We start from the raw sequence: 23275 nt of genomic DNA, 5'->3' as shown, positions 1-23275 counted from the left end.
GAACAGTACTTAATTACATACATACCAAACAAATTTTATGTAAACACCAAAATGTGCGCTACCATTAACACACTGAAATAGACAAGTTCGGGATTTTTTCGAACCACTTGCAGTACTGGGATAACAGAAAAATAACAAACCGTTCTGTAATAAAAAGTTATTTTCATATTTCAACATCATAATGGATCCGAATAGATATTGATATGATACGCATATATTTAATAGTAAATGATATAATAATAGCAATTAATGTTTAATTTTTCAGAGCAATACCCCATTGCGACTAGTCAAGTGGATAGCAGGTTCCTAAACTAGTTTCTATGGTAACAGTTACCGCATGAATTTGGAAATGTGTAGCGAATCAAGGATTTTATTTCAAATTTATAGGCTTTTCTTAGGTATAGACTATCGAATTGTTTTGAAGGAGAAATTCATCCTGACAAATGTTTTACTGTAAAAATAGCAGAAAAATTATTGGTGAAGGTTCACGGAAAAACCATCAAAGATTAAGAAAGTTTGAGTTTTTTATCTGTGACGTCATATACGAGCAGCTGCCCCGTATTTTCAAATTTTTAATCCGTGGTTCATGATTACTAAAAAATCTTTCAGGAGCGGATATGAAATGATTTGTATGTTGATATACTACAGTTATTATTTAGAGGGGTTCACACAATACACTCTAAAAAATTGAATGTTAAATCAACATTTGAAAGGTTGGAGGAGTGGCAACCTTTTCAATATTGGATGGTTTTCATAGACATGCAAGTTGAAAATTAGTTAATATTTTGTCTCTTTGAAACAACCTCGCAAGACGTAAAAATATATCTGCGTCTCTAAAACCCTACATCTAAATAATATTTATCATTATTAAAAAGATCAAGAGAAGAACATTCATTAATATTATCAGGAAATTTATTTATTTATCAATCTCTTTGTTTACTTATTCATTTTATGTTGATTGATTGATTGATTTATTCATTTATTGCAGTATTTCAGTGAATAGTTCTAGGCATTTCGTCATGAATATTCATTAGGTGGGCTGATGATGTCATTTCCTGACTTGTTCTTGTGGATTTTATTATATTACATTACGTTTATTCAAAAATTTTCTACCAAAAACTAAAACAATTCAATTGACAAGTGAATGAATGCATTAGTTATTTATTGCCGCAACTTATTTCATCTTGATGGAGACACATCATTAACACATTTATGAAAAACTGAAACAATTGTGATTTCATGTACATGTACTAACGTGAGAAAAGGGAAAGTGGGGATGTGACATAATCAGCCCACCTAATGAATATTCATGAAGACATGCCGAGAACTGTTTCACCAGAATAATGCAATTATTTAAAATTCAATGACCTCGTGATTTGTTACATTACGTCCAACCCCCGTTTGGAGAAAGACCGCAGTTCAGACTGCAAACTGCAGTATTAGACCCCAAATCGTGTTTGAGATCATGGGGCCGTTTCATAAAGCTGTTTGTAAGTTAAGAGTGACTTTAAAAATGACTGGTGATCATCGCCAATGGTGTGTACCATTTACCGCAAGACAGGATCACCAGTCGCTCTTAACTTACGAACAGCTTTATGAAACACCCGCCTGATCAACCCCGCTTGGCCAGGTTATCCCCGCTGTCTCCACAGGCCAGATTATGAGTGTTGGGCCAGGGACGAAATGATAAACAATAGCTGTGCTATTACGTAAGACTTCTCTGCCTGTAGTAGTGCTGCAAGTCAGTCGGCATTTTCGGGTTCGGTTCGGCAGGGTTCAGCAATTTTTTTCCGAACTTTGGTTTGGTTCGGGGTTCGGCAATAAATGCCAAATTAATTTTAACATATAAAAAATAAAGATCGCCGACCCACTAACAAGTAATCTATCGGATGATCTGTCATATATTTATAATAAATTTTGTTTCTAAAAAGAATAGTTATGAAAATTGTTGAACTTTCTTTTGTTTTAATCTTTAAACAAAAAGATAAGTCATTTCTACTTTCATTTTTAAAATGAAAATTTAAAAAAATCAAAAGAAAAAAATATTGATAACGAGAGTCAGGACAGAAACAGAATTACAAAGATCAGAATATTTTTTTTTCATGATTATTTTATGTAGCTATGATCATGATCGATTACGATGTCATTGCCAACGCAGCTTCTCAAATTAGAAAGTGTTGATAGGGAATGTCGAAACAGTAGAAAAACAACCTCCACTCAATGTTATTATACCGGTAAAATTCACATTCCAAAGAATATGAGTGTTTTAGAAAGTCCCTATTTTCTGAAAAGTGGTAAAATCTGGTCAATGAATTACTTTAAAAAGATAAAATATCAGTCCATTCTTGGTCCAGAAAGATCGACGCTACATGACTTCAAACATTTCCAACACGAAAATAAGTACATGGGACTGTACTGTGTATTTTACTGTTGTGAAATCACTCGGCGTTGATCGTCAGAACTAAGACGGAACTGATACTTTATCATTTCATTTTCAGTAATTGACCAGGTTAAACCACTTTTAAGAAAATATTGAAGACGGAAAATCGTTTCAAGTTCGGAATACGAATTTTACCTGTATAATAGCAACCGAGAGCAGGTTGTTTGGACTTCCTGTTTCAACTTTCCTTACCAACCATTTCCGGAACATCGATCAGGGAACATGCGTTGATTTGGTTTGAATTTTTATCTTTTCTGTTTTTTCACCCTCATTCCTTCATCTCTTATTTATTTATCTTATATTAATATGGAAATTTCAGAAGGTGGAATATATATACTTTACCATTACTTTGTCAGTCACAAGGAATTAATTTATGTCTTGTCTTTTTCTTTTTTAAATACAAAACAATGAAATGTACGTCCGATTACAGCAATACGTAATTCAACTACACTTTTTAACGGAGTTAAGCTTAAAATGTCCCCACATTTTTTAAGGAAAAAAATATATTCATGTTTATAAAAAAAAATTGAAAATGATAAAAATTTAATCAAACAAGAGACCGAAACTGTCATACTTTGTCATTTACAAGGGATGAATTTATGTCTGGTTCTTTTTCTTTATTAAATACAAAATGATTACGTCCAATTACGATCATGATCGATTACGGCAATACGTAATTACACCACACTTTTATACCGAGTTTAGCTTCAAAATGTCCCCTCATTTTATCAAGAAAAAATATATTTATGTTAATAAAATATTCTTAAGTTGATAACAGTTCAATCAAAGACGAGATGGGAGCTATCATAGTGGATTTTAAAAATATATTTAGTGGAATTCTCTTTGTGCACAATCACTAACCAATTTTTTTTTTTTTATTTTATATTTAAATCTATGTAGTCATCGCACTTACGCATTGCATATTAACATACTTTTTTTTTTTTACCGAACTTCCGAACCAGGCCTTTGTGTCCGGTTCGGAAGTGCCAAGTTCGGCGAACTTCTGTTCGGTTCGGCGGTTCGGCTGCAGCATTAGCCTGTAGTAGGACCTTTGGAATGAAATTATTGTATTCGATATTTAATCACGTTTTCAAAGGCATATTGTATTCAGAAATTCAATGTTTGTCCATTTTCAATTTCGCACGAAGAAAATCGACCTCGAAATAAGGAAAGTAGGTGAATAAAAAATGGTGGCATGCTTTGCCGGGGACCACGCTCGGGCTATTAAGTTATCTTCGGACCGAGGTCAAGAAACAGGTGTATTGATACTTACTTGGGGCAGTAATTGATTGAGAAAAACCATGGAGTAGGTCCATGGAAAAACTGGGGTATAGTGTTTTCAAACGGAGGTTTTCGTCATGATCCGATTTTGATCAAATTTTCAGCATTTTGCTCTGTGAATTTTATTCTATTTATTTAGATATAAATATCGTCAGCCTGGACCATCCCTTTAATGAGATGGAACACACAGTAGTCAGTTTACTGCCAGTTGTGTCAATGATCTCAAAATGAGTTCGAAAAGAATCCAATAAAATGACGACCAAAGTATTTCTATGCATTAAGGAAAAATATGTGGCAATTGGCTCTGGAAAAAAAATGTTTTAGTGCTGAGAAATGAGTAAAATAAGCATGGAATTCCATTAATGTCAGATTGTCGGGTCTCTGTCCAAGCATTATTAATAAACTGTTATCAGCAGAATCATCGGTTTTCAGGATTTCACATAGATGAGTTGACTCCATGTACCAGACCTTGATCTATGATAACATGATACCTTGATTTTAAAGGCTTTCTCCTGAAATAATTGTTTGCTGCAGTTAATTTTCTTTTATTATGTTTAAATACAACGTGTCTTTTTTTTCCAATTTCAGAGCCTGCTTTAACGCAAAGACAGGAAAAGCCTGTGTGTCCAGAAGGTTTTACCTTCCTAGCAGACAGGGAAACCGGACAATGTGTCAAATATCAACCTGATAATCTGCCTTGGGAAATGCACGCAAGAGTGAGTATTAGTGAACATTGTGGGCACCTCAAACATTTGATCTTTTCAGGATTTTCTATTCTCACTAAATCGAGATCAGTGACAGAAAAGCCCACATTTTATTTCAAATTTGAACGTTGGAACATCCTTTCAGGCTGGAAATATTTATAGCTCAATAAATAGGGTAATATACACAGAGCGAAATGCTGAGAATTTTGTCAAAATCGGATCACAACAAAGTTATTGAATTTTAAAGATTTGCATTATTCCGATGAAGCTGTTCTAAGCATGTCTTTATGAATATTCTTTAGGTGGGCTGATGATGTCATATCCCCACGTGTTCTTTTGTATTTCATTATATAAAATTAGATTTATTCACCTTTTTTTCTACCAAGAACTAAAACAATTGGATTGACAACTGATTATGTGCATCAGTTCCTTATTGCCGCAACTTATTTCATCATAATGAGACGCATCATTGACACATGTATGAAAAAATGAAATTTCTACCTCATATATACCACACAAACATTGTTTTTTTCTCTTGCACTGTGTACAAACCTTGTTTTTTCTGTCATTGTAGCGATGCAAACGAAGTGGTGGGCGGCTGGTGGTTCCCGTGTCTGCAGCTGATCTCAAAGCTGTATTAGTGTATCAAGCTACTCAGACCAAGGAGGTCGTGTGGTATGGGCCTCAAGCGGTTGCCGGAGATGGAGTGTTCAGAGATTTGGACCAGCGACCGTAAATAGCATATTTTCGTTTATTGCAGATTAGTAATGTTAAAAGTAATAATCCCTTCCCCTTGACGGGATTTTTGAAATTTTATCACTATGCTGTGGCAGAATTTTTGTTACCGCGTTGTGGGTGGATTTTTACTCTTATGTCTTGCACATCTTTCAAGATTAAGCGTAATTTATATAGGAATTCTGCATAAACCATGGACTCAACCGTGGGTTTTCAAAACCACCTTTGTGAATTCTGGCCATTGCGACTTTCTTGAGACAGGGGACTCCGTTCTCCTCACATTATTTTGGGATATAAAATGACATATGCACATATCATTTTGTGCACAGGTAAATTTCTTTCCTTTTGGTTCGTATGGGTGTGATTTGATTCGTCATGTTCGTAGCTTCAAAAAATTAAATGAGTTTGACTGACGCTGACAGTGCACAATCTGTGTCGCCGATTACACGATTTCGGCGTCGCCCAAGCCTTGCCTAAAGCTACGGCACTGACGTAGATGGGATGCGGCCCTGTCTAAATTGCTGTGGCGCTTTTAATTCTACCTCAAACAGGCCTATTAATAGAATGTTATTTTATCGATAGTTGTCGATATTGGTAAAATATTTTTAACGATATATCGACAAAGAATTTTCTTACCGATAACAGCACTTATTCATAATGAAATTAATGCATAAGCAATTGAGTAGATTGTTAATTTAAGTTCAACTAGATAATGTCATTAAATTATTTCTTTTTAGCCTGTGTTCTCTGTTGGTAATTATGTTTTGCGATATTTGATTGGATGGGACTGTGATATGCAAATATTTATATTATATTAGATGGCTCAGAATGGAATACAAGAAATATTCCAAGAGTTTGGGAAAATATTCCACGAATCGCCGATGAGTGGAATATTAGCCCTAACGAGTGGAATATTTATGGTATTTCATGAAACAACGCCATCCAATATAATCATTATCATCTATCCGACCTCCCCCCCCAAAAGAAGGGAAAGAAATTTGATTTATTAAGTCATATCACTTATCGCATTATGCCATTATCACTTCATAAGATCAATTTTGGTTGTTGACATGCGACTTGCATGTAGTTCATTATGATGTCATAGATCGTAGTTGTGCTCTATGCTGCGCATCGCATTGCTTTCATTGTTGTATGCGTTGTATATTTCACGCATTCTTGCATGCACCCTAAAATGTTGAATATGCTCTCGTATTCAATAGCAAATTTTGTACAGGAGCCTATGGGAAATTCGTCGGATTTCTGTCATTTTTTAGCTCTGATACTGCACGGGCAACTGACGCAGACCAAAATAATTGCTTTTTTTATGCATCGCCTGAACACTCTATATAGATGATAATAAAGCATATTTTTATAAAATCTATATCTCTAGACTCATATACAACAACTTTGGAGAAAGTGGAGATGGTAACTGTGCGTATGTGCAGTTGGATGGCAAATTATATGTCAAAGATTGCTGCTGGAACCTCCGCCCAGCCATGTGTGCAATTGATCTACCTGGTCCCAAGGGTAAGTACAATGGTAAAGATAATGGTCATGATGATGGTAATCATGGTGGTGATGGTGATGGTGATGGTGATGATGATGATGGTGATGAGGATGATGGTGATGATGGTGATGATGACGGTGATGGTGGTGATGATGATGATGATGATGGTGATTATGATGGTGATGGTGGTGATGATGGTGATGATGATGATGATGATGATGGTGATGATGATGATGATTATGGTGATGATGATGATGATGATGATGGTGGTGATGATGGTGATGATGATGGTGATGATGATAATGGCAATGATGATGGTCATGATGGTGATTGTGATGATGATGATGATAATGATGATGGTGATGATGGTGATGATGATGATGGTGATGGTGGTGATGATGATGATGATGATTATGATGGTGATAGTGGTGATGATGGTGATGATGATGATGATGATGGTGATGATGATGGTGGTGATGATGATGATGGTGATGATGATGATGATGGTGATGATGATGATGGTGATGGTGGTGATGATGATGATTATGATGGTGATAGTGGTGATGATGGTGATGATGATGGTGGTGGTGAGGGTGATGATGATTGTGGTGATGATGATGATAATGGCAATGATGATGGTCATGATGTTGATGGTGTTTGTGATGGTGATTATGATGGTGATGGTGGTGATGATGGTGGTGATCATGGTGATGATGATGATGATGATGATAGTGATGATGATGATGGTGATGTTGGTGATGATGGTGATGGTGGTGGTGATGATTGTGGTGATGATGATGATAATGGCAATGATGATGGTCATGATGTTGATGGTGATTATGATGGTGATGGTGGTGATCATGGTGGTGATGATGGTGATGATGATGATGATGATGATGATGATAGTGATGATGATGATGGTGATGTTGGTGATGATGGTGATGGTGGTGGTGATGATGATGATGATGGTGATGAAGATGATGGTGATGATTATGATGGTGATGATGATGATGGTGATGATGATGATGATGGTGATGATGATGATGATGGTGATGATGATGATGATGGTGATGATGATGATGATGATGGTGATGGTGGTGATGATGGTGATGATGATGATGATGATGATGATGATGGTGATTATGATGGTGGTGATGATGGTGATGATGATGATGGTGATGATGATGATGATGATGATGATGATGATGATGGTGATGGTGATGATGATAATGATGATGATGGTGATGATGATGGTGATGATGATGATGATGATGATGGTGATGATGATGATGGTGGTGATGATGATGATGATGATGATGGTGATGGTGGTGATGATGGTGATGATGATGATGGTGATTATGATGGTGATGGTGGTGATGATCATGATGATGGTGATGATCATGATGATTAGGATTTTGGTGATTTTTTTAATCAGTAAAAGTAAAATAATTGTACATCTATAAATTTTGACTACATACAGAATTTTCATTGGATTTTTAAAATGAAATCACATTTTTGAGCAATTTTCAGTCTGACATGCTCTTTAGAAATGGTGGGTAACTATGAGACCGTGTATGCCCACGTCAGAAATTTGGTCTGAAAATTTGCGGAATCCTAACGGGGAAAAGGGTCAGAAAAAAATATTGAGGCGTGGTGATTTTGCATTACCAGTTTGTCATGAAAAATGTGGAGGGAGGGTGGTGGGGCTAAAAAAGCTCGGGGCTAGATAGGGGTAAAATGGTTCAAACAAGTGGTCAGAATCTTCAATATCTAAGTTGAATTTTGATATTCAATTCTGAATGAATTATCCCTAAGGTTTATATAGTGAACAGCATTGTATACAAACTTTAATTTACGTTTTTACTGTGTTGTTGTCATGCTGTTGTAAACAGGGATGAGAGTCTTACTTTTCCAAGCTGGTAGATGTAGTTGAAGCAGTTAATCAATCGAATTGAAATGAATAGTTTTGAAAAGGAATAATACTGAAATCCTTCAATCTGTTTGGCTAATAGTTAATTTCTCCCCATGTTGAATATCTAGAATGTAACGAGGTGGGCGGGTACGAGCTTTCCAACGGCCGATGCTACCGACTGATTGATAACGAAGGTTCATTCGAGGAGCAATGTAGAGTAAGTTTTATTTCTGACTGGTCAGTTCAAGTAGTAGTTTGCTAGCATTATATTTGCTTGGAATTTAGTTTTATTTTTTTTCTTATTGTGTCAACTTCCCCCCCCCCCCACCTGTAATTGGTTTGATTAAAAATAATGGGTATTTAGAGGTGCTAAAAGCAAAAAGTACCATAGCTCGTACAGTGTAGGAATAACATTTGAAATAATTACTACAATATTCAAGATAAAAAGGAAAATTAATTATTGAGGAAAAAGGTATGTCTTAAGGGAAGATTTGGAGCCAAGAACACTGGAAGCATTTCTAATTGAAAGAGGGATAGCATTCCAAGTCTTGGCAGGTGCTACAGAGAACCGTTTTTCGGCAGAGGAGAGTTTTGACAAGGGATTGCAAAGTCTGCATCTGTCAGTGATTGAGCGAAGATTACGAGAGGGTGTGTATAATTTGATGGTGTTATTAAGATATTCAGGTTCTAATTGATTTAGAGTTTTATATACATATAAACAGACTTTAAACTGAATGCGTTGGAATAGAGGTAGCCAGTGGAGTTCCTTAAGTAGGGGTGTAGTATGAGTTCGGGATCCAAAGCCAAAAATCAAACGAGTGGCACGATTCTGTATAACCTCAAGTTTTCTTCTATCTCTAGTTGACAAAACAGTATATAAACTATTACAATAATCTAATCGAGAAAGAATACGTGCTTGCACAGCATGGTGACATGTCTTAAGATCAATGAATCTACGAATCCTCCACAAATTGCTAAGATGATAATTACAATTACGGACATCCTGATTTACTTGAGCAGACAGTGTGAACATGTTATCAATGGGATGACATTAAGATGGTGTTTCCGGTCACTTTATGTTTCGATTTTGGAAGCACTAAATAATTATTTTCGAACGCAATTTTTTCTGGGCTTCATTTTTGTAACATATCACAGACACAGGTGAGAAGTGTGACCTTCTAGCTCAGATTTTTAAAAGTCATACCAATGTTAAACAATCACTTTAAGCGTTTCGTGCATGCAACAGAGCTTCTGATTTGGCATAAGAACTTAAGGTGGGATTTTTTTTAAATAAGTCTATTCAATGCACTTCAATTCAATGTTTTATCCAATCCAATAAAAATCAATACAGGGTTATTCCACGGTTACTCACGTTACATTTGGAGACACCTTGACTCATACTTGGAGCTGTAACTCCATTATTATTGATAGGAATTAAACATCTCCGTATCAAAACAAAGTACACAGTCTGACTATCCTTTGCATAAAAACAAAACTTGGGAAATTCTATTATGCTCCTGGCAAATCTTTGGAATGTGTCGGTTACTCACGTTACATGATTTGTCCCAACCTGTGGAATTGCCCTCCATCCGCGACACACAGAGTATAGAATACAGTAATAAGAAATACAATGTGAAATAATAAGGCAAGATAATGTACGGTACATGTAAAACAAGTATTAAACAGATCCGACTGACAATAAAAAGATGTTATATTGGAATGGGGTGGTCATAAAAACCTATCAAGGTTTGTCGAGATAACCACCCTTATAAAATAAAATAAGCCGCATTGAAATTACAAATTTAGTAAAATGCTAATTTGAAATTAAATTCAATAATTGAAACATTTGATAACACATGTACAATTAATACTATAAACATAAGTTAAAACGCGTTTAACCCAACAAATCAAACACATAGGCCCATATTCTGAAGTCGGGTTTAACTCAGACTCAGGTTTAAAGTTGTGGTTTACGTATGGGAAACCAAAAGTATCAACATTTTTATTAAGTTGTATGTTCCTTATGTTTACTGTGCTCTTTCCTGATTCATCAATGGTGAAGAAAATCATCTATTTATACTTCCTACACAATTATGAATGATTTGAGAGCCGAATGACCTGAAAGTATGATATCTCTACTGTTAGTGATTATGTAACAATTGGCTGTCCATACTTGAACCACAGCTTTAAACCTGAGTCTAAGTTAAACCTGACACACAAGGTCAGTGAATATCTATGCTTTCACACTTATTACTTTATCCTCATTTGATGATTTCATTTTCATTTTGAAGAGTTGTCATCGATTGAATGGCCAGCTTGCTCCAGCCTTGGATGAAAAACAGAACGAAGCTCTGACAAACTTTTTCCTGAGCAAGCTACCAGACGGCGACAACTTCGAAGCTTGGATCGGCATGCACAACATGGTTGATGAGCACCGTCTCCAGAGCGTCGATCTCCGCTCGTAGGTTTAATTTTCTTTGTTCCGATTTTCCTAGTTTCAAAGTGTTTTCAGCCACATGAAAATGTCCTTTGTAAAGATGAATTGCTTAGATTCTGTAATGTTCTCTTGAATATACTAGTGAGAGAAAATACAACTGTGTAGGAAGACTGATAGCCCTAGTAAAAAAGTACCATACAGTATCATGGTATTACTATGATACATTACTATCATTACTATGGCATTTCTATGGTACATTATGACACTTCTGTATTTTCAAATAGTACTTTCCGATTCCGTATGGTACTTCTGCGGTACTACTATAGTACTAATGAATTTACCATGGATACTATGGTAATACTATGGTAATACCATAGTAATACCATGGTACTGTATGAACCTTTTGTACAAGGCAGTCCCAAAAAATAAAGGTAAAATGATACAACTTAATGAAAATAGAGGCTTGTAGGAAACAGCAGAACACAGAATGAACATGTAGTTAGTAACGGGGATGCTTCACACACAGTTATATATGAGTAGTTGAGATATTAACCTGAAGAGGAGGATACATACGATTGTATGTTTCTTTTAATTGTAGCTTTAATCCCACCTTTAATCCAAAAATAAAATGAATATATTTTTTTCTAGTTCCTCATTCACTGCTTTTGCTCCATCTACGGATTCAGCGAGTGGCAGGTGCGTTACCGTCGGAAGAGAAGGATGGGGAAAGAAGTGTTGTTTTGATCGACTTAGAGCTGTGTGTGAACTGAACCGTAAGTAAACATGTACTCTCATGGAAGGAACACAGTATGTGCCACAGTTAATGTGAAATTGCCCTACACACTGTTGCATTTGAACATTTTAACAGTGTGAATCACGTGTTCACATAATCGACCATGTGAACACACTTTGAAGAGTTACACCGTCGAGGTGTCCACAGTGTGAAAATATCTTCACACTGTTGAATTTGAACATTTTAATAGTGTTAATCACGTGTTCACATAATGGACCATGTGAACACGCTTTGAAGAGTTACACCGTCGAGGTGTCCACAGTGTGAAAATATCTTCACACTGTTGCATTTGAACATTTTAACAGTGTGAATCACGTGTTCACATAATCGACCATGTGAACACACTTTGAAGAGTTACACCGTCGAGGTGTCCACAGTATGAAAATATCTTCACACTGTTGCATTTGAACATTTTAACAGTGTTAATCACGTGTTCACATAATGGACCATGTGAACACGCTTTGAAGAGTTACACCGTCGAGGTGTCCACAGTGTGAAAATATCTTCACACTGTTGCATTTGAACATTTTAACAGTGTGAATCACGTGTTCACATAATCGACCATGTGAACACACTTTGAAGAGTTACACCGTCGAGGTGTCCACAGTGTGAAAATATCTTCACACTGTTGAATTTGAACATTTTAATAGTGTTAATCACGTGTTCACATAATGGACCATGTGAACACGCTTTGAAGAGTTACACCGTCGAGGTGTCCACAGTGTGAAAATATCTTCACACTGTTGAATTTGAACATTTTAATAGTGTTAATCACGTGTTCACATAATGGACCATGTGAACACGCTTTGAAGAGTTGCACCGTCGAGGTGTCCACAGTGTGAAAATATCTTCACACTGTTGAATTTGAACATTTTAATAGTGTTAATCACGTGTTCACATAATGGACCATGTGGACACGCTATGAACAGTCACACTGTCGAGGTGTCCACGGTGTGAAAATATCTTCACACTGTTGAATTTGAACATTTTAACAGTGTTAATCACGTGTTCACATAATGGACCATGTGAACAAGCTTTGAAGAGTTACACCGTCGAGGTGTCCACAGTGTGAAAATATCTTCACACTGTTGCATTTGAACATTTTAACAGTGTGAATCACGTGTTCACATAATGGACCATGTGAACACGCTTTGAAGAGTTACACCGTCGAGGTGTCCACAGTGTGAAAATATCTTCACACTGTTGAATTTGAACATTTTAACAGTGTTAATCACGTGTTCACATAATGGACCATGTGAACACGCTTTGAAGAGTTACACCGTCGAGGTGTCCACGGTGTGAAAATATCTTCACACTGTTGAATTTGAACATTTTAACAGTGTGAATCACGTGTTCACACAGTCGACCATGTGGACACGCTGTGAACAGTCACACTGTCGAGGTGTCCACGGTGTGAAAATATCTTTACACTTGAATTTGAACATTTTAACAGTGTGAATATTCTTTTCACATAGTTCACTGTGTGAACACACTGTGATCACACTGTTTTTTCTAGCACGTTACCATGTAACCTTACACTGTTAAAAATAAAACAGAAGATTTTGCAGGTTACGGGATCATTCTGTAAATTCTTATTACAGGAAAATTTTCTGGAATTTATCACTACAGGTGCCCTTTTTAAAAAAAAGGAAAACAATGTTTTATTGCATAAAATTTATAATGAAGCTTAGAAACATTCTATCGAGTACTGTATAAATGTTTTATATAATTATTATTTTGTTTGTTGTTGGTGTTAGTATTATCATTGAATTTCTCTTATTTTTAAAAAAAGTTTGCGACAAGGGCTATGTCCAGGTTGGGAACAACTGTTACAAAGTAGTTGGATCGACTAATCCAGGAAGCACATGGGAGGATAATTGTCGCGTGAGTGAACTTTGTTTTCTGATCCACTACACACTCAAACCAAAGTCAATTGAATCAATTGTTTGGAAATTTGATTATTACCTTTGCTCGTTCTTCACAGTCATTCTTCAACAAATCTGAATAATCAAATTCATTCCCAGAAAAATTAAATTTGCAGTTGTTGTCATTATTATTATCATCATCATCATAATCATCATCATTATTATCAATATTATTATAAATGTTAGCATCATCATCATTATTATCATCATCATTTATATTACTATCGATATAATTATCTTTATTATTGCCGGTATCATCTTTATCATTATTTCAATTAACCATTAACATTATAATCATCATCCTTACCATCATTTTCTTTTTATCATCTATTCACCATCAATGAATAGACCTGTCACAGAGATGAGGCGAGCTTGGTGTCCTTCTCTCAGGCGAGTGATGTAAGTGACTTCCTTGGATACATAGGTGACACTGCCGGTCGTTACGTCGGTGGCAGTGATTTGTGGATCGGATGCCATGACCAGGCCACCGAGGGTGCATTCCAAACGAGCAGTCTCCAGGAGTGAGTATTCAAATTCACATTCACTTTATTCACATCCATTAACCCTTTGAACACGATAGGCCGGAATACCGGCCTACCAGTAAATGCGCATATACCCTACAGCCATGTGACTTCAAAAACATGGATTCTAAATGTCAGGTGATCTTTTAAAATGACGTCATCTTTCTAGTAAGTGTAGGAATATTTAGTCGATAATTTCAGTCAAGATCGGCAATGATTTCGGAAGGACTTAGCATAAAAATTGCCAAAATATGCCACTTTTTTGTGGTTGCTCGTGTCGTATGTGCAGTAACGCACGATGTAATATGCAGCGAGTCACATGCTTACTATGGGGAAGCAATTGGTGTATCTGACTTTAGTGAAAACAGTGATTTTGAGCCCAAAACAGACACTAAATTTGATATTTCTGTTTGTAGAGTAGGTCTAAGAGAAACTAAACCACTTCAGCCGGCTCGGTCTGGCTTCCAGTGGGGGAAGATGCCGATAATCCCGTTGGGTCTTGAATCATGGGAGTTTGTGAATGTGGTTGATATGTGCAAATAATTCAGGGTCAAGGTCACCGCCGCCCCTAATAATTTAGGGTTCAAAGGGTTAAAAAGGAACAACACATATAAGCTTTTTCGGTATTGATATTTTCAATACCGGTATTACTAATAGCTTCAATACCGGTATACCGACTAATACCGAGTAAATTCCCAATTTATTGTACAAACAGTGTCCAATGTTTGTTTAGCCCTGATATGGCCTCGGATAAAGAGGGGATGCTTGTGGTCAGCTGAGGAATGCTCAGCATGGTCCGTTCTCATTGACAAAAACTTTCTCTTTCTTTACCAAAAGTTATACGATCATGCTCTCTCCCCAACGAGAGCTGTGAATTACCTGTGCATGTGTGCAAAATTATCTCAGCAAGCACATGGTACGAAATCAATAAGTCAAGTTGCCAAATGCTACACGGCACAAACTCACTGCTACTTACTTTGCTAAACGTGTGTACATGCCCTAACTTCCAAGCACCAAAATTCCCTGCTAAAACTGTCAAGGATATATGCGTGATTTTCCCTTCACCGGTCTGACCCCACTCATTCACATTCAGATTCGCCCCTTTTGTTTACCACTCACATCAACACGTGTTCGTCGAAGGTTCAAAGTTTGTTGACCTCAAATTTTGACGTCTCGTACATAACTTTTCTTATAAATGTCCATTGTGTTGAACCCCCCCCCCCTCTTGTGAATCTCCACGTTGTCTAAAAGTAACCCCCCCCCGAAAACAAAACTTCTTATCCCCGGCTGCCTCTTTCTCACTCATTTTTTCTTGCTTTTGTTTTTCTTTATCTCCCCAGCCCCTTAATTCTTCACTCTTTCCCATCGGCCCATTCTCTCCCCGTCACCACCCCTCTCTTACCACGAACAATCAACATCCTCCTCTTCTCCAAATCTCGATCTTCCCCTCTTTTTTGTCATTTTCATCTTTCACACATGCCAAATTTTAGTTGATCAACATCTTATCACGCCACGAGACCATCATACAATCAATCCAATAATTAATTTTATTTTATTCATGACCGCACATGCACAAAACGGATACAACACCCATCACAAATCACACAAATATTCTCAGCCACTTTCTTCCATTTACAATCACTTCACAGATCAAAATAAACAAAGAGGGATGGCGTAACATTTTTTTCCTGTTAATTTTATCAACATTTTCTGTCATTTTTTTATTTTCATATTTAATTTATTTATTCATTAATGTATTATTTTTTTCTTTATGTATTTATTTAATTTTTCTTTTGGGGGGTCAGACGGTTTTTGTAGCAGGCTTATAGTATAAAAGTAAACTTGTCATAATTGAAACAAGTCAAGAGCAGTCCAGAAAAAAAACATTGCATAAAGAAAAAAAGTGTTAATCCCTGTGGTTTGTCTGTCAATGCACAGCACCCCCCCCCAAAAAAAAAAAAAAAAAACTCAGTGGACATTCCCATTGATACAAGTTAAGAGCAGTCCGAGAAAAAAAACTTGCATAAAGAAAAAAAAGTGTTAATCCCTGTGGTTTGTCTGTCAACGCCCCAAGCCAAGGTTGATACTTTGTTGAAGCCCGCAATACACCACGTGGTCAAAAGGCAGGCTAGGGAGTGTTTCAAAAAGAGTTTTGTCAGTGATTTTGTTTGTGTAGAGGGATGATACAAGCTATGAAACCCTCGCATGTGATTGGCGGAAAGCAAATCTGTTGTTGAAACCACTGAAAAAAACTCTTCATGAAATGCTCTCCGTCTCAGTCGACTTCGTTGTTTACTGTAGCTGTGTACACGAGTGCATGGAGCTGAGCGGCATGCACCCCAGTATCAGTAGCGGTGGGGCCGAGGCCTTATGCAGCGGCTAACGGAGCTCAGACAGTAGTTAAGGGGCGATGTATTCATTTCGAGGTTAGATTATTGGATTCTGATTTCATTAAATACGTTGAGAGAGCCAAAGAACTTATTGTTTTGGCTTAATTTTACTGTAAAAATACCCATAAACGACAATACAGAAGAAAATACCGGTATGATATTTTCAACTTTTGGTATGACGGTATTTCGGTATTGAAATTTCAACGGCGGTATCCATACCGGTATGACTTTCATACCGAACGGTATTACTAATACCGGTATATCGAAAAAGCTTAAACACATAATAATCATATAAACAATGATTAAATCATACAATACATAATTAAAAATCAATATGACAAAAGAAAAGGGTAAAACCAATATGTAGTGGATGTAGGGGATTGACAAAGACCTATCGTGGTCAATCCCCCTTAGTTCTGCGCAATGGTTGAAAACAAACTTATACAAAGTAACGGTAATTGAACAGTCTTATGTACAGTAAAAAAAACATTAACATAAAACAAACAAAAGAAAAAACATTTAAAAAAAAACTAAACAAAATAAACATAGGCTCCATTTTAATTAAAATCTGATGGAAAATTGGCAAGATATGATTTATATTTATGTTTAACAGTCAATAGTGAGGGGCAAGTTTTAATTGCTGATGGCAAAAGATTCCAGATAAAAGGGCCTTCATATCTAATAACAGTTCTAGGAAAATTATATATATATATTGGGAGATAAAAATCATTAATATTACTTGTTGAATATGTATTCACATTACTATTAATTGTGAAAAAATTGTTAAAATTACTCTGGTAAAGTCCCTTTGGTATTGATGTCATTGACTTGCACAGCACAATGTGCGCTTTGCGATCCAATGTGACAAAATTTTGTAATATATCGTATTTTGCATTAATTGCAAAAGTTCCTGGAAGTGTACTTATCTTATTTGAAGTTCGGCATTATGTTAGGATTGATATATTCATAATAATGCTTTGCGGCAAGCCCTATGGTCGGAGCAAAGTCCATTAAGACGCAGCCGACGATGATATCTTTACAATTCGGATTTGAATTTGCTCTCATTATTACAGGGATTCTCAAACTAGATTCGAACTAGAAATAGTCTTACCAGTATTCTGAACTCTGATTGCTAAGATTTTATTGGCTGGGGCATTCATATCAAATGTTATCACAATTTCTATGATTTTGGGATTTCAACGACTTGCATAGTGTGCGCCGGGCTTAAGAGAACAGGGCCCCATCTTACAAAGAGTTACGATTGATCCAATCAATTATAACTCTATGGCATTCCACTAGGGTCATAATTTTTTCCTACAGGAAATTTGCACAATGTCTTTTGTAAGCAAAGTGAAGCACTGTGAATTTTCAAGAAAACAATGAATGCATGAATATTACATCGTAGCTAGAAAGTATTTTGAACAAACATGCATAATAGATGTTGAGGTTGCTGGCCATCCATAGTTGCGATTGATTTGATCAATCGTAACTCTTTGTAAGACGGGGCACTGGGGTTAAGATGGAGGGGATGGGGACCATTACTACCTCCTCAAAGAAAAATTAATGATCAAGAAAAATGAAGAAAAAAAAGGATAGGAAGAGGATGGATATTATGTGAAAATCTATACAAAAAAATTGTTTGGTATTGATAATGTCAGATTTTTTGCTCATAGGCCCATAGTCTTCATGAGAAGTGTTTTTGTTTGATAAAGAGTAAAATAAATATAGACTGAGTAGAAATAGACTATCTGTACATTTGACTTATTCGAGAGTTCAGGCATACACTACAGAGCTGAGAAGCTCTTGTCGGAAATTAGGTGGACCGGGACAGCAGATCATCTAAAGATGTGCACCGGACAAACAATTGCAAGTGTGTTGTTTTCCTTAGTCAAGAGATTCCGCTACTGTCCCGTTTCACCAACTTTCAACAAAAGCCCCTCAGCTCTCCATTGCGATTTGACTTGCATTTTCAAGGGAATTGGTGCATTGTAGTGAGCTGCTTCGTAGTAAATGCGAAAACTCCCTATTAGCAATAAAAGCATGCAAGTGGTGTGTTTATCTGAAACCACATAGAAACAAAGTACAGACCAACTAGATGCCAACTATGACTAATATGTTGAAGACATTTATTTATTTCTGTGTTTGAACCAATGTCAGATTCAATAAAATAGTCTCACGAACAAAATTTCACACTGAACACAAACTGTGAACACAACATATTGTCAAAACACTGTGTACACTGAATCATACTGTTACCACACGCTTAACACATTGAAGACACTGTCTAGACACTTACAATACACTGCACTCACTGTAAACACATTTTCAATACACTCAACGGACTTAGCACACTTTCAATACACTCGACACACTGAACACACATTAAATACACTCGACACACCGAACACACATTCAATACACTCGACACACTGAACACACATCCAATACACTCGACACAATGAACACACTTTCAATACACTTGACACACTGAACACACTTTCAATACACTTGACACACTAAACACACTTTCAATACACACAGAACACAATGTCAGTACACTCGACACACTGAACACACTTTCAATACACTTGACACACTGAACACACATTCAATACACTCGACACACTGAACACACTTTCAATACACTTGACACACTGAACACACTTTCAATACACACTGAACACACTTTCAATACACACTGAACACAATTTCAATACACTCGACACACTGAACACACATTCAATACACTCAACACAATTAATGAACTCACATTCAATACACACTGAACACAATTGCAATACACTCGACACACTGAACACTTTCAATACACTCGACACACGGAACACACTTTCAGTACACACTGAACACAATTTCAATACACTCGACACACTGAACACACATTCAATACACTCGACACACTGAACACACATTCAATACATTCGACACACTGAACACACTTTCAATACACTCGACAAACTTTTAGAACACCATCAACATACTTCGAAATACACTGTCGACATTCTTCGATTACACTGTAACACACTTTCAACACCGTGTGACCACACTGTGAACATGCTATCCTTTCAACCAGAGATTTCTTGTGTGTGAATAGTGTGTAATTCTCTTTATTTCATTGTTTTCTTAGATTCTTGTTCTTTGGTGGGGTGTCACGGCCTTCGAAAAACGCAGACGCGGAGGATTGCTGTGTCCTTAATGAGCATGGCGTGTCCGCTGCGTGCTGCTATTCGTGTCTTCGGGGAGTGTGCTCCAAGCCACTCAATAAGTAGTGGCATGGTGAATAGGTAAGTTGTCGTACTTAACTCACGTTAACAGAATGTATGGAAGATGCAATTTTGGGGTTATACCTAGTAATTGGAACGCAAACTCGATCTGAAAAATATGTCAGCAAAATCCAGAAACCAACAGGATTTCAGGATTTCTCTTTATCGGTAGGCCCATATGGCCTTATACTTGCATCCAAGATAAAAAACATACATATAGTGTGATAAACAATATTGGAAAATAATATGAAGAGGTAAGGGATGTCCTGGGCTGAAAATATTTATATCTAAATAAGTAAAATACACAGAGCAAAATGCTGAAAATCTCATCAAAATTGGATAATGGCGAAGTTAATGAATTCTCAAATGTAGCAATACATTGTGAAAACAGTTATATGCACATGATCATGAATATTACATGGACTGATGTCACATTCCCACTTTCCTTTTTCTTATGTTATTACGTGAAATCATAATTGTTTCATATATTCATGCATGTGTGAATAAAACTTCCCCCTTTAAATGAAATGAGTTGCAGCAATAGTGTCTAATAATAATCAGATGTTATTCCAATATTCTTGGCTCTTGAAAGAAAAAAAATGAATAAACCTTATGTGGAGCGTTGTGGCCAGTGGATTAGTCTCCGGACTCAGGGTCGTGGGTTCGAATCCCAGCCATGGCGTAATTTCCTTCAGCTAGAAATTTATCCACATTGTGCTGCACTCGACCCAGGTGAGGTGAATGGGTACCCGGTAGGATTTATTCCTTGAACGCTTTAGTGCCTGTTAATATGGGAGCTTAGCTACAGCTGGGGTAAAAATATGATACCAAGTATCAAAGCGCAGTTGAGTATATGCACATAGTAACTGCGCTATATAAATGGACATATTACTATTACATAAACCTAATTTTGTAAAATGAAATAAAAATAAAGTGGGGATATGACATCATCAGTTTGCCCAAGAAGGGGAATAAGATTGCATTTTGTTTTAATTCATTTTCCCATTGACCTCGGGCCATACAAATCCTACCAAATTAGTAATATTGATGACAACTTTATTTATGCAGTCTCAAATGTTTTTTTTTTCTTTCAGCTGGCATTTGACATGACTGACTACTAGTGTGCAGGCCTATTCTACTTAACTTCTCTATCGACTCTCATCTTCCTTCATTTTCAAAAGCTATAATCGATCTGACCGTTATTAACTCAGAGTTCGGCCATCTGACCTGCTGTATGTGACCTTTGACCTCAAAGGGTCAACTCGTAATTCAAATTCTTTGATTGTAATTGATAATGACATCCATGCCTGGATCTTGAACATTGGACGGTAATAGAAGTATCATAATAATGATGAAGATAATGATTATTCTGTTCAGTATTTTGTTCAGACATCAAGTTTCTCCAAGATTGTATTGAATTAACTGGGTTAAGTGCAATAGTGGAAATAAAGTATTATCAAGCCTGATTTAACTGTAATGCAATCTCTTTATGTGTAGTAGACTTAACTGTCCTTTCCGTAGCCTGTTTAAGCATTTGCTACAGTGCAATGTCTTGACTGTAAAATCGTTCCCTGGCATTTTCCATTTTCTCAAATATTAATGGTAGAATATGGTTTTATTTCACCATGTTGGCATTCCTCCTTTAATTGGATTCAGTCCAGTTGATCATGCAAGTTGCAAAGTATGACATTGGTCGACCCTTCTTAGTTTAATTCAAGCTAATGTCCACCAGGGCCAGGTGTGGGACTTATTAGAATGTTGCCCCCCCCCCCTCCAATCCTCATACGTTTGTATTGATGGCAATTGTCTCAGTATGAACCAGATGGTCAAATTCCTTTTAAAGTTCAATAAACCACTAAATTGGGGCATCCCATATCATTTCATTAGAATATTCATCATCGTTATGATACCCATCACTGTGATAATCGTCAGTATTCCTGATCTTTGATGTCCTCCCCAGCGAGGGCGGTATTCCATCCTGGTAGTAATATTTACTTCAGATTTACAAAATATCTCCCCAGTTGAGCGACACAAAATCGTAAATGATGAAACTATAGGCATGAATGATCATTTCATTTGAATCCAAAACTATATGTATCATTTTACATGGAACGTAAGACTTTTCTTAATAGCAGGCCCTCTATGTAAAGAAATTTGTGTTCTATTCTACGACTATTCTCCTGTGCATGGTCAGCCCATTGTACTAGTGGGAGTTTCAATCCATTCTTTCGTGTATAATACTTTTGTTCGCATTTAAAGCCTGTGTATAGCTTTGGTAAAGGGTCAATAATGTGATTGATAATCGAATATCATCTAATATGACAGTCTTACTGAAGCGTAGAGACCGTTAGATATTTTTCCAACTGCACTTCTCTGAGAAAATTTCAAGTATTCAAATCTTGGATATATAGCGCCCTCTCTCGGCGATGCTTGTTTTAAATAAAAAAATGGGCATTCAAGCACTTATCTTATAAATTTAGTGATTAGATATCCAAAAGTTACAGACAAAGAACATATCTTGAAAGTTTCAGCCCATTCCATGATTTGGAATGGTATTTAATTGAAAGAAAAAAACACACAGATATTTTAATTTGATCGGGTGACCCGATCAAGTTAAATTTCCATGTAAAATCGCAAAATTTATCCTGTAAAACACATTTTCGTTTCATATCCTCCACATCATAACTGTTATAGGGCATATCCATTCATATTAGCTAGCAATGAATTGGAATAGTGATAGGTGCATTTTGGTGGATTTACCAAAACTATACATAAGCTTTAAAGTTGATACAAAACAGGATCTTCATTCTCTGTGTAATAACCAAAAAAAAATTGGTATTTCCTTTCCTTTGTTTTCAGTGATTGAAACGTTGCTCCCACTAATCAAATGTCAAGCATGAATACGTTGGTCCGCGAGACCAACCCTAAGAAAAAAAAACGAAAAAACATCAAGAGTCTGTAATGTGTGTGTTGGGAATCTAACGATCCCGTTTCCGACACTGTAATATGTGTCCGGCTATGTAGACATCTGATAATGACATAACTAGGTGGTCATGATCTTAGCCATGTTGTGAATATGTCTGCCAATAGCTGGCGTTATATCATTACAGAGCCCTTATGTTTATTGCCTCGAGCAACAGTTCCCACATGAAATTTTCACTAGTCTTGGCTGGACCGGATTTTGTTTATTCCATCGGTGGTGTTGCCTCCATGACGAACCTCAACATTTTAGCAAAAAAAAAAGAATACCCGAAATCGTATAGCAGGAACTTTAGGCAGAGAAATAGTGTTTTTACGTTAAAGACATCATACCAATGTTTCTCCCTTGAACATCATGTCTATTGTTATA

At 36.5% G+C, this 23275-nt stretch overlaps 1 protein-coding gene across 1 annotated transcript in view; it reads left to right on the top strand.

The window, feature by feature from the left end:
- Window positions 1-21982, top strand: part of LOC121417014 (sushi, von Willebrand factor type A, EGF and pentraxin domain-containing protein 1-like) — a 77942-nt gene extending 55960 nt beyond the window's left edge. Inside the window, exons 12-21 of the mRNA XM_041610554.1 lie at window positions 4310-4437; window positions 5000-5157; window positions 6551-6687; window positions 8708-8796; window positions 10871-11040; window positions 11665-11789; window positions 13602-13693; window positions 14083-14255; window positions 19791-19947; window positions 21021-21982. Coding sequence (XP_041466488.1) covers window positions 4310-4437; window positions 5000-5157; window positions 6551-6687; window positions 8708-8796; window positions 10871-11040; window positions 11665-11789; window positions 13602-13693; window positions 14083-14255; window positions 19791-19932 — 1214 coding nt within the window. The 3' untranslated portion in view covers window positions 19933-19947; window positions 21021-21982. The remainder of the gene's footprint in view (window positions 1-4309; window positions 4438-4999; window positions 5158-6550; window positions 6688-8707; window positions 8797-10870; window positions 11041-11664; window positions 11790-13601; window positions 13694-14082; window positions 14256-19790; window positions 19948-21020) is intronic.
- Window positions 21983-23275: the final 1293 nt, after the last annotated feature.

This window comes from Lytechinus variegatus, chromosome 6 (assembly GCF_018143015.1).
Source record: "Lytechinus variegatus isolate NC3 chromosome 6, Lvar_3.0, whole genome shotgun sequence".
NCBI lineage: Eukaryota > Metazoa > Echinodermata > Echinoidea > Temnopleuroida > Toxopneustidae > Lytechinus > Lytechinus variegatus.
This window is presented reverse-complemented; position numbering and strand designations above follow the sequence as displayed.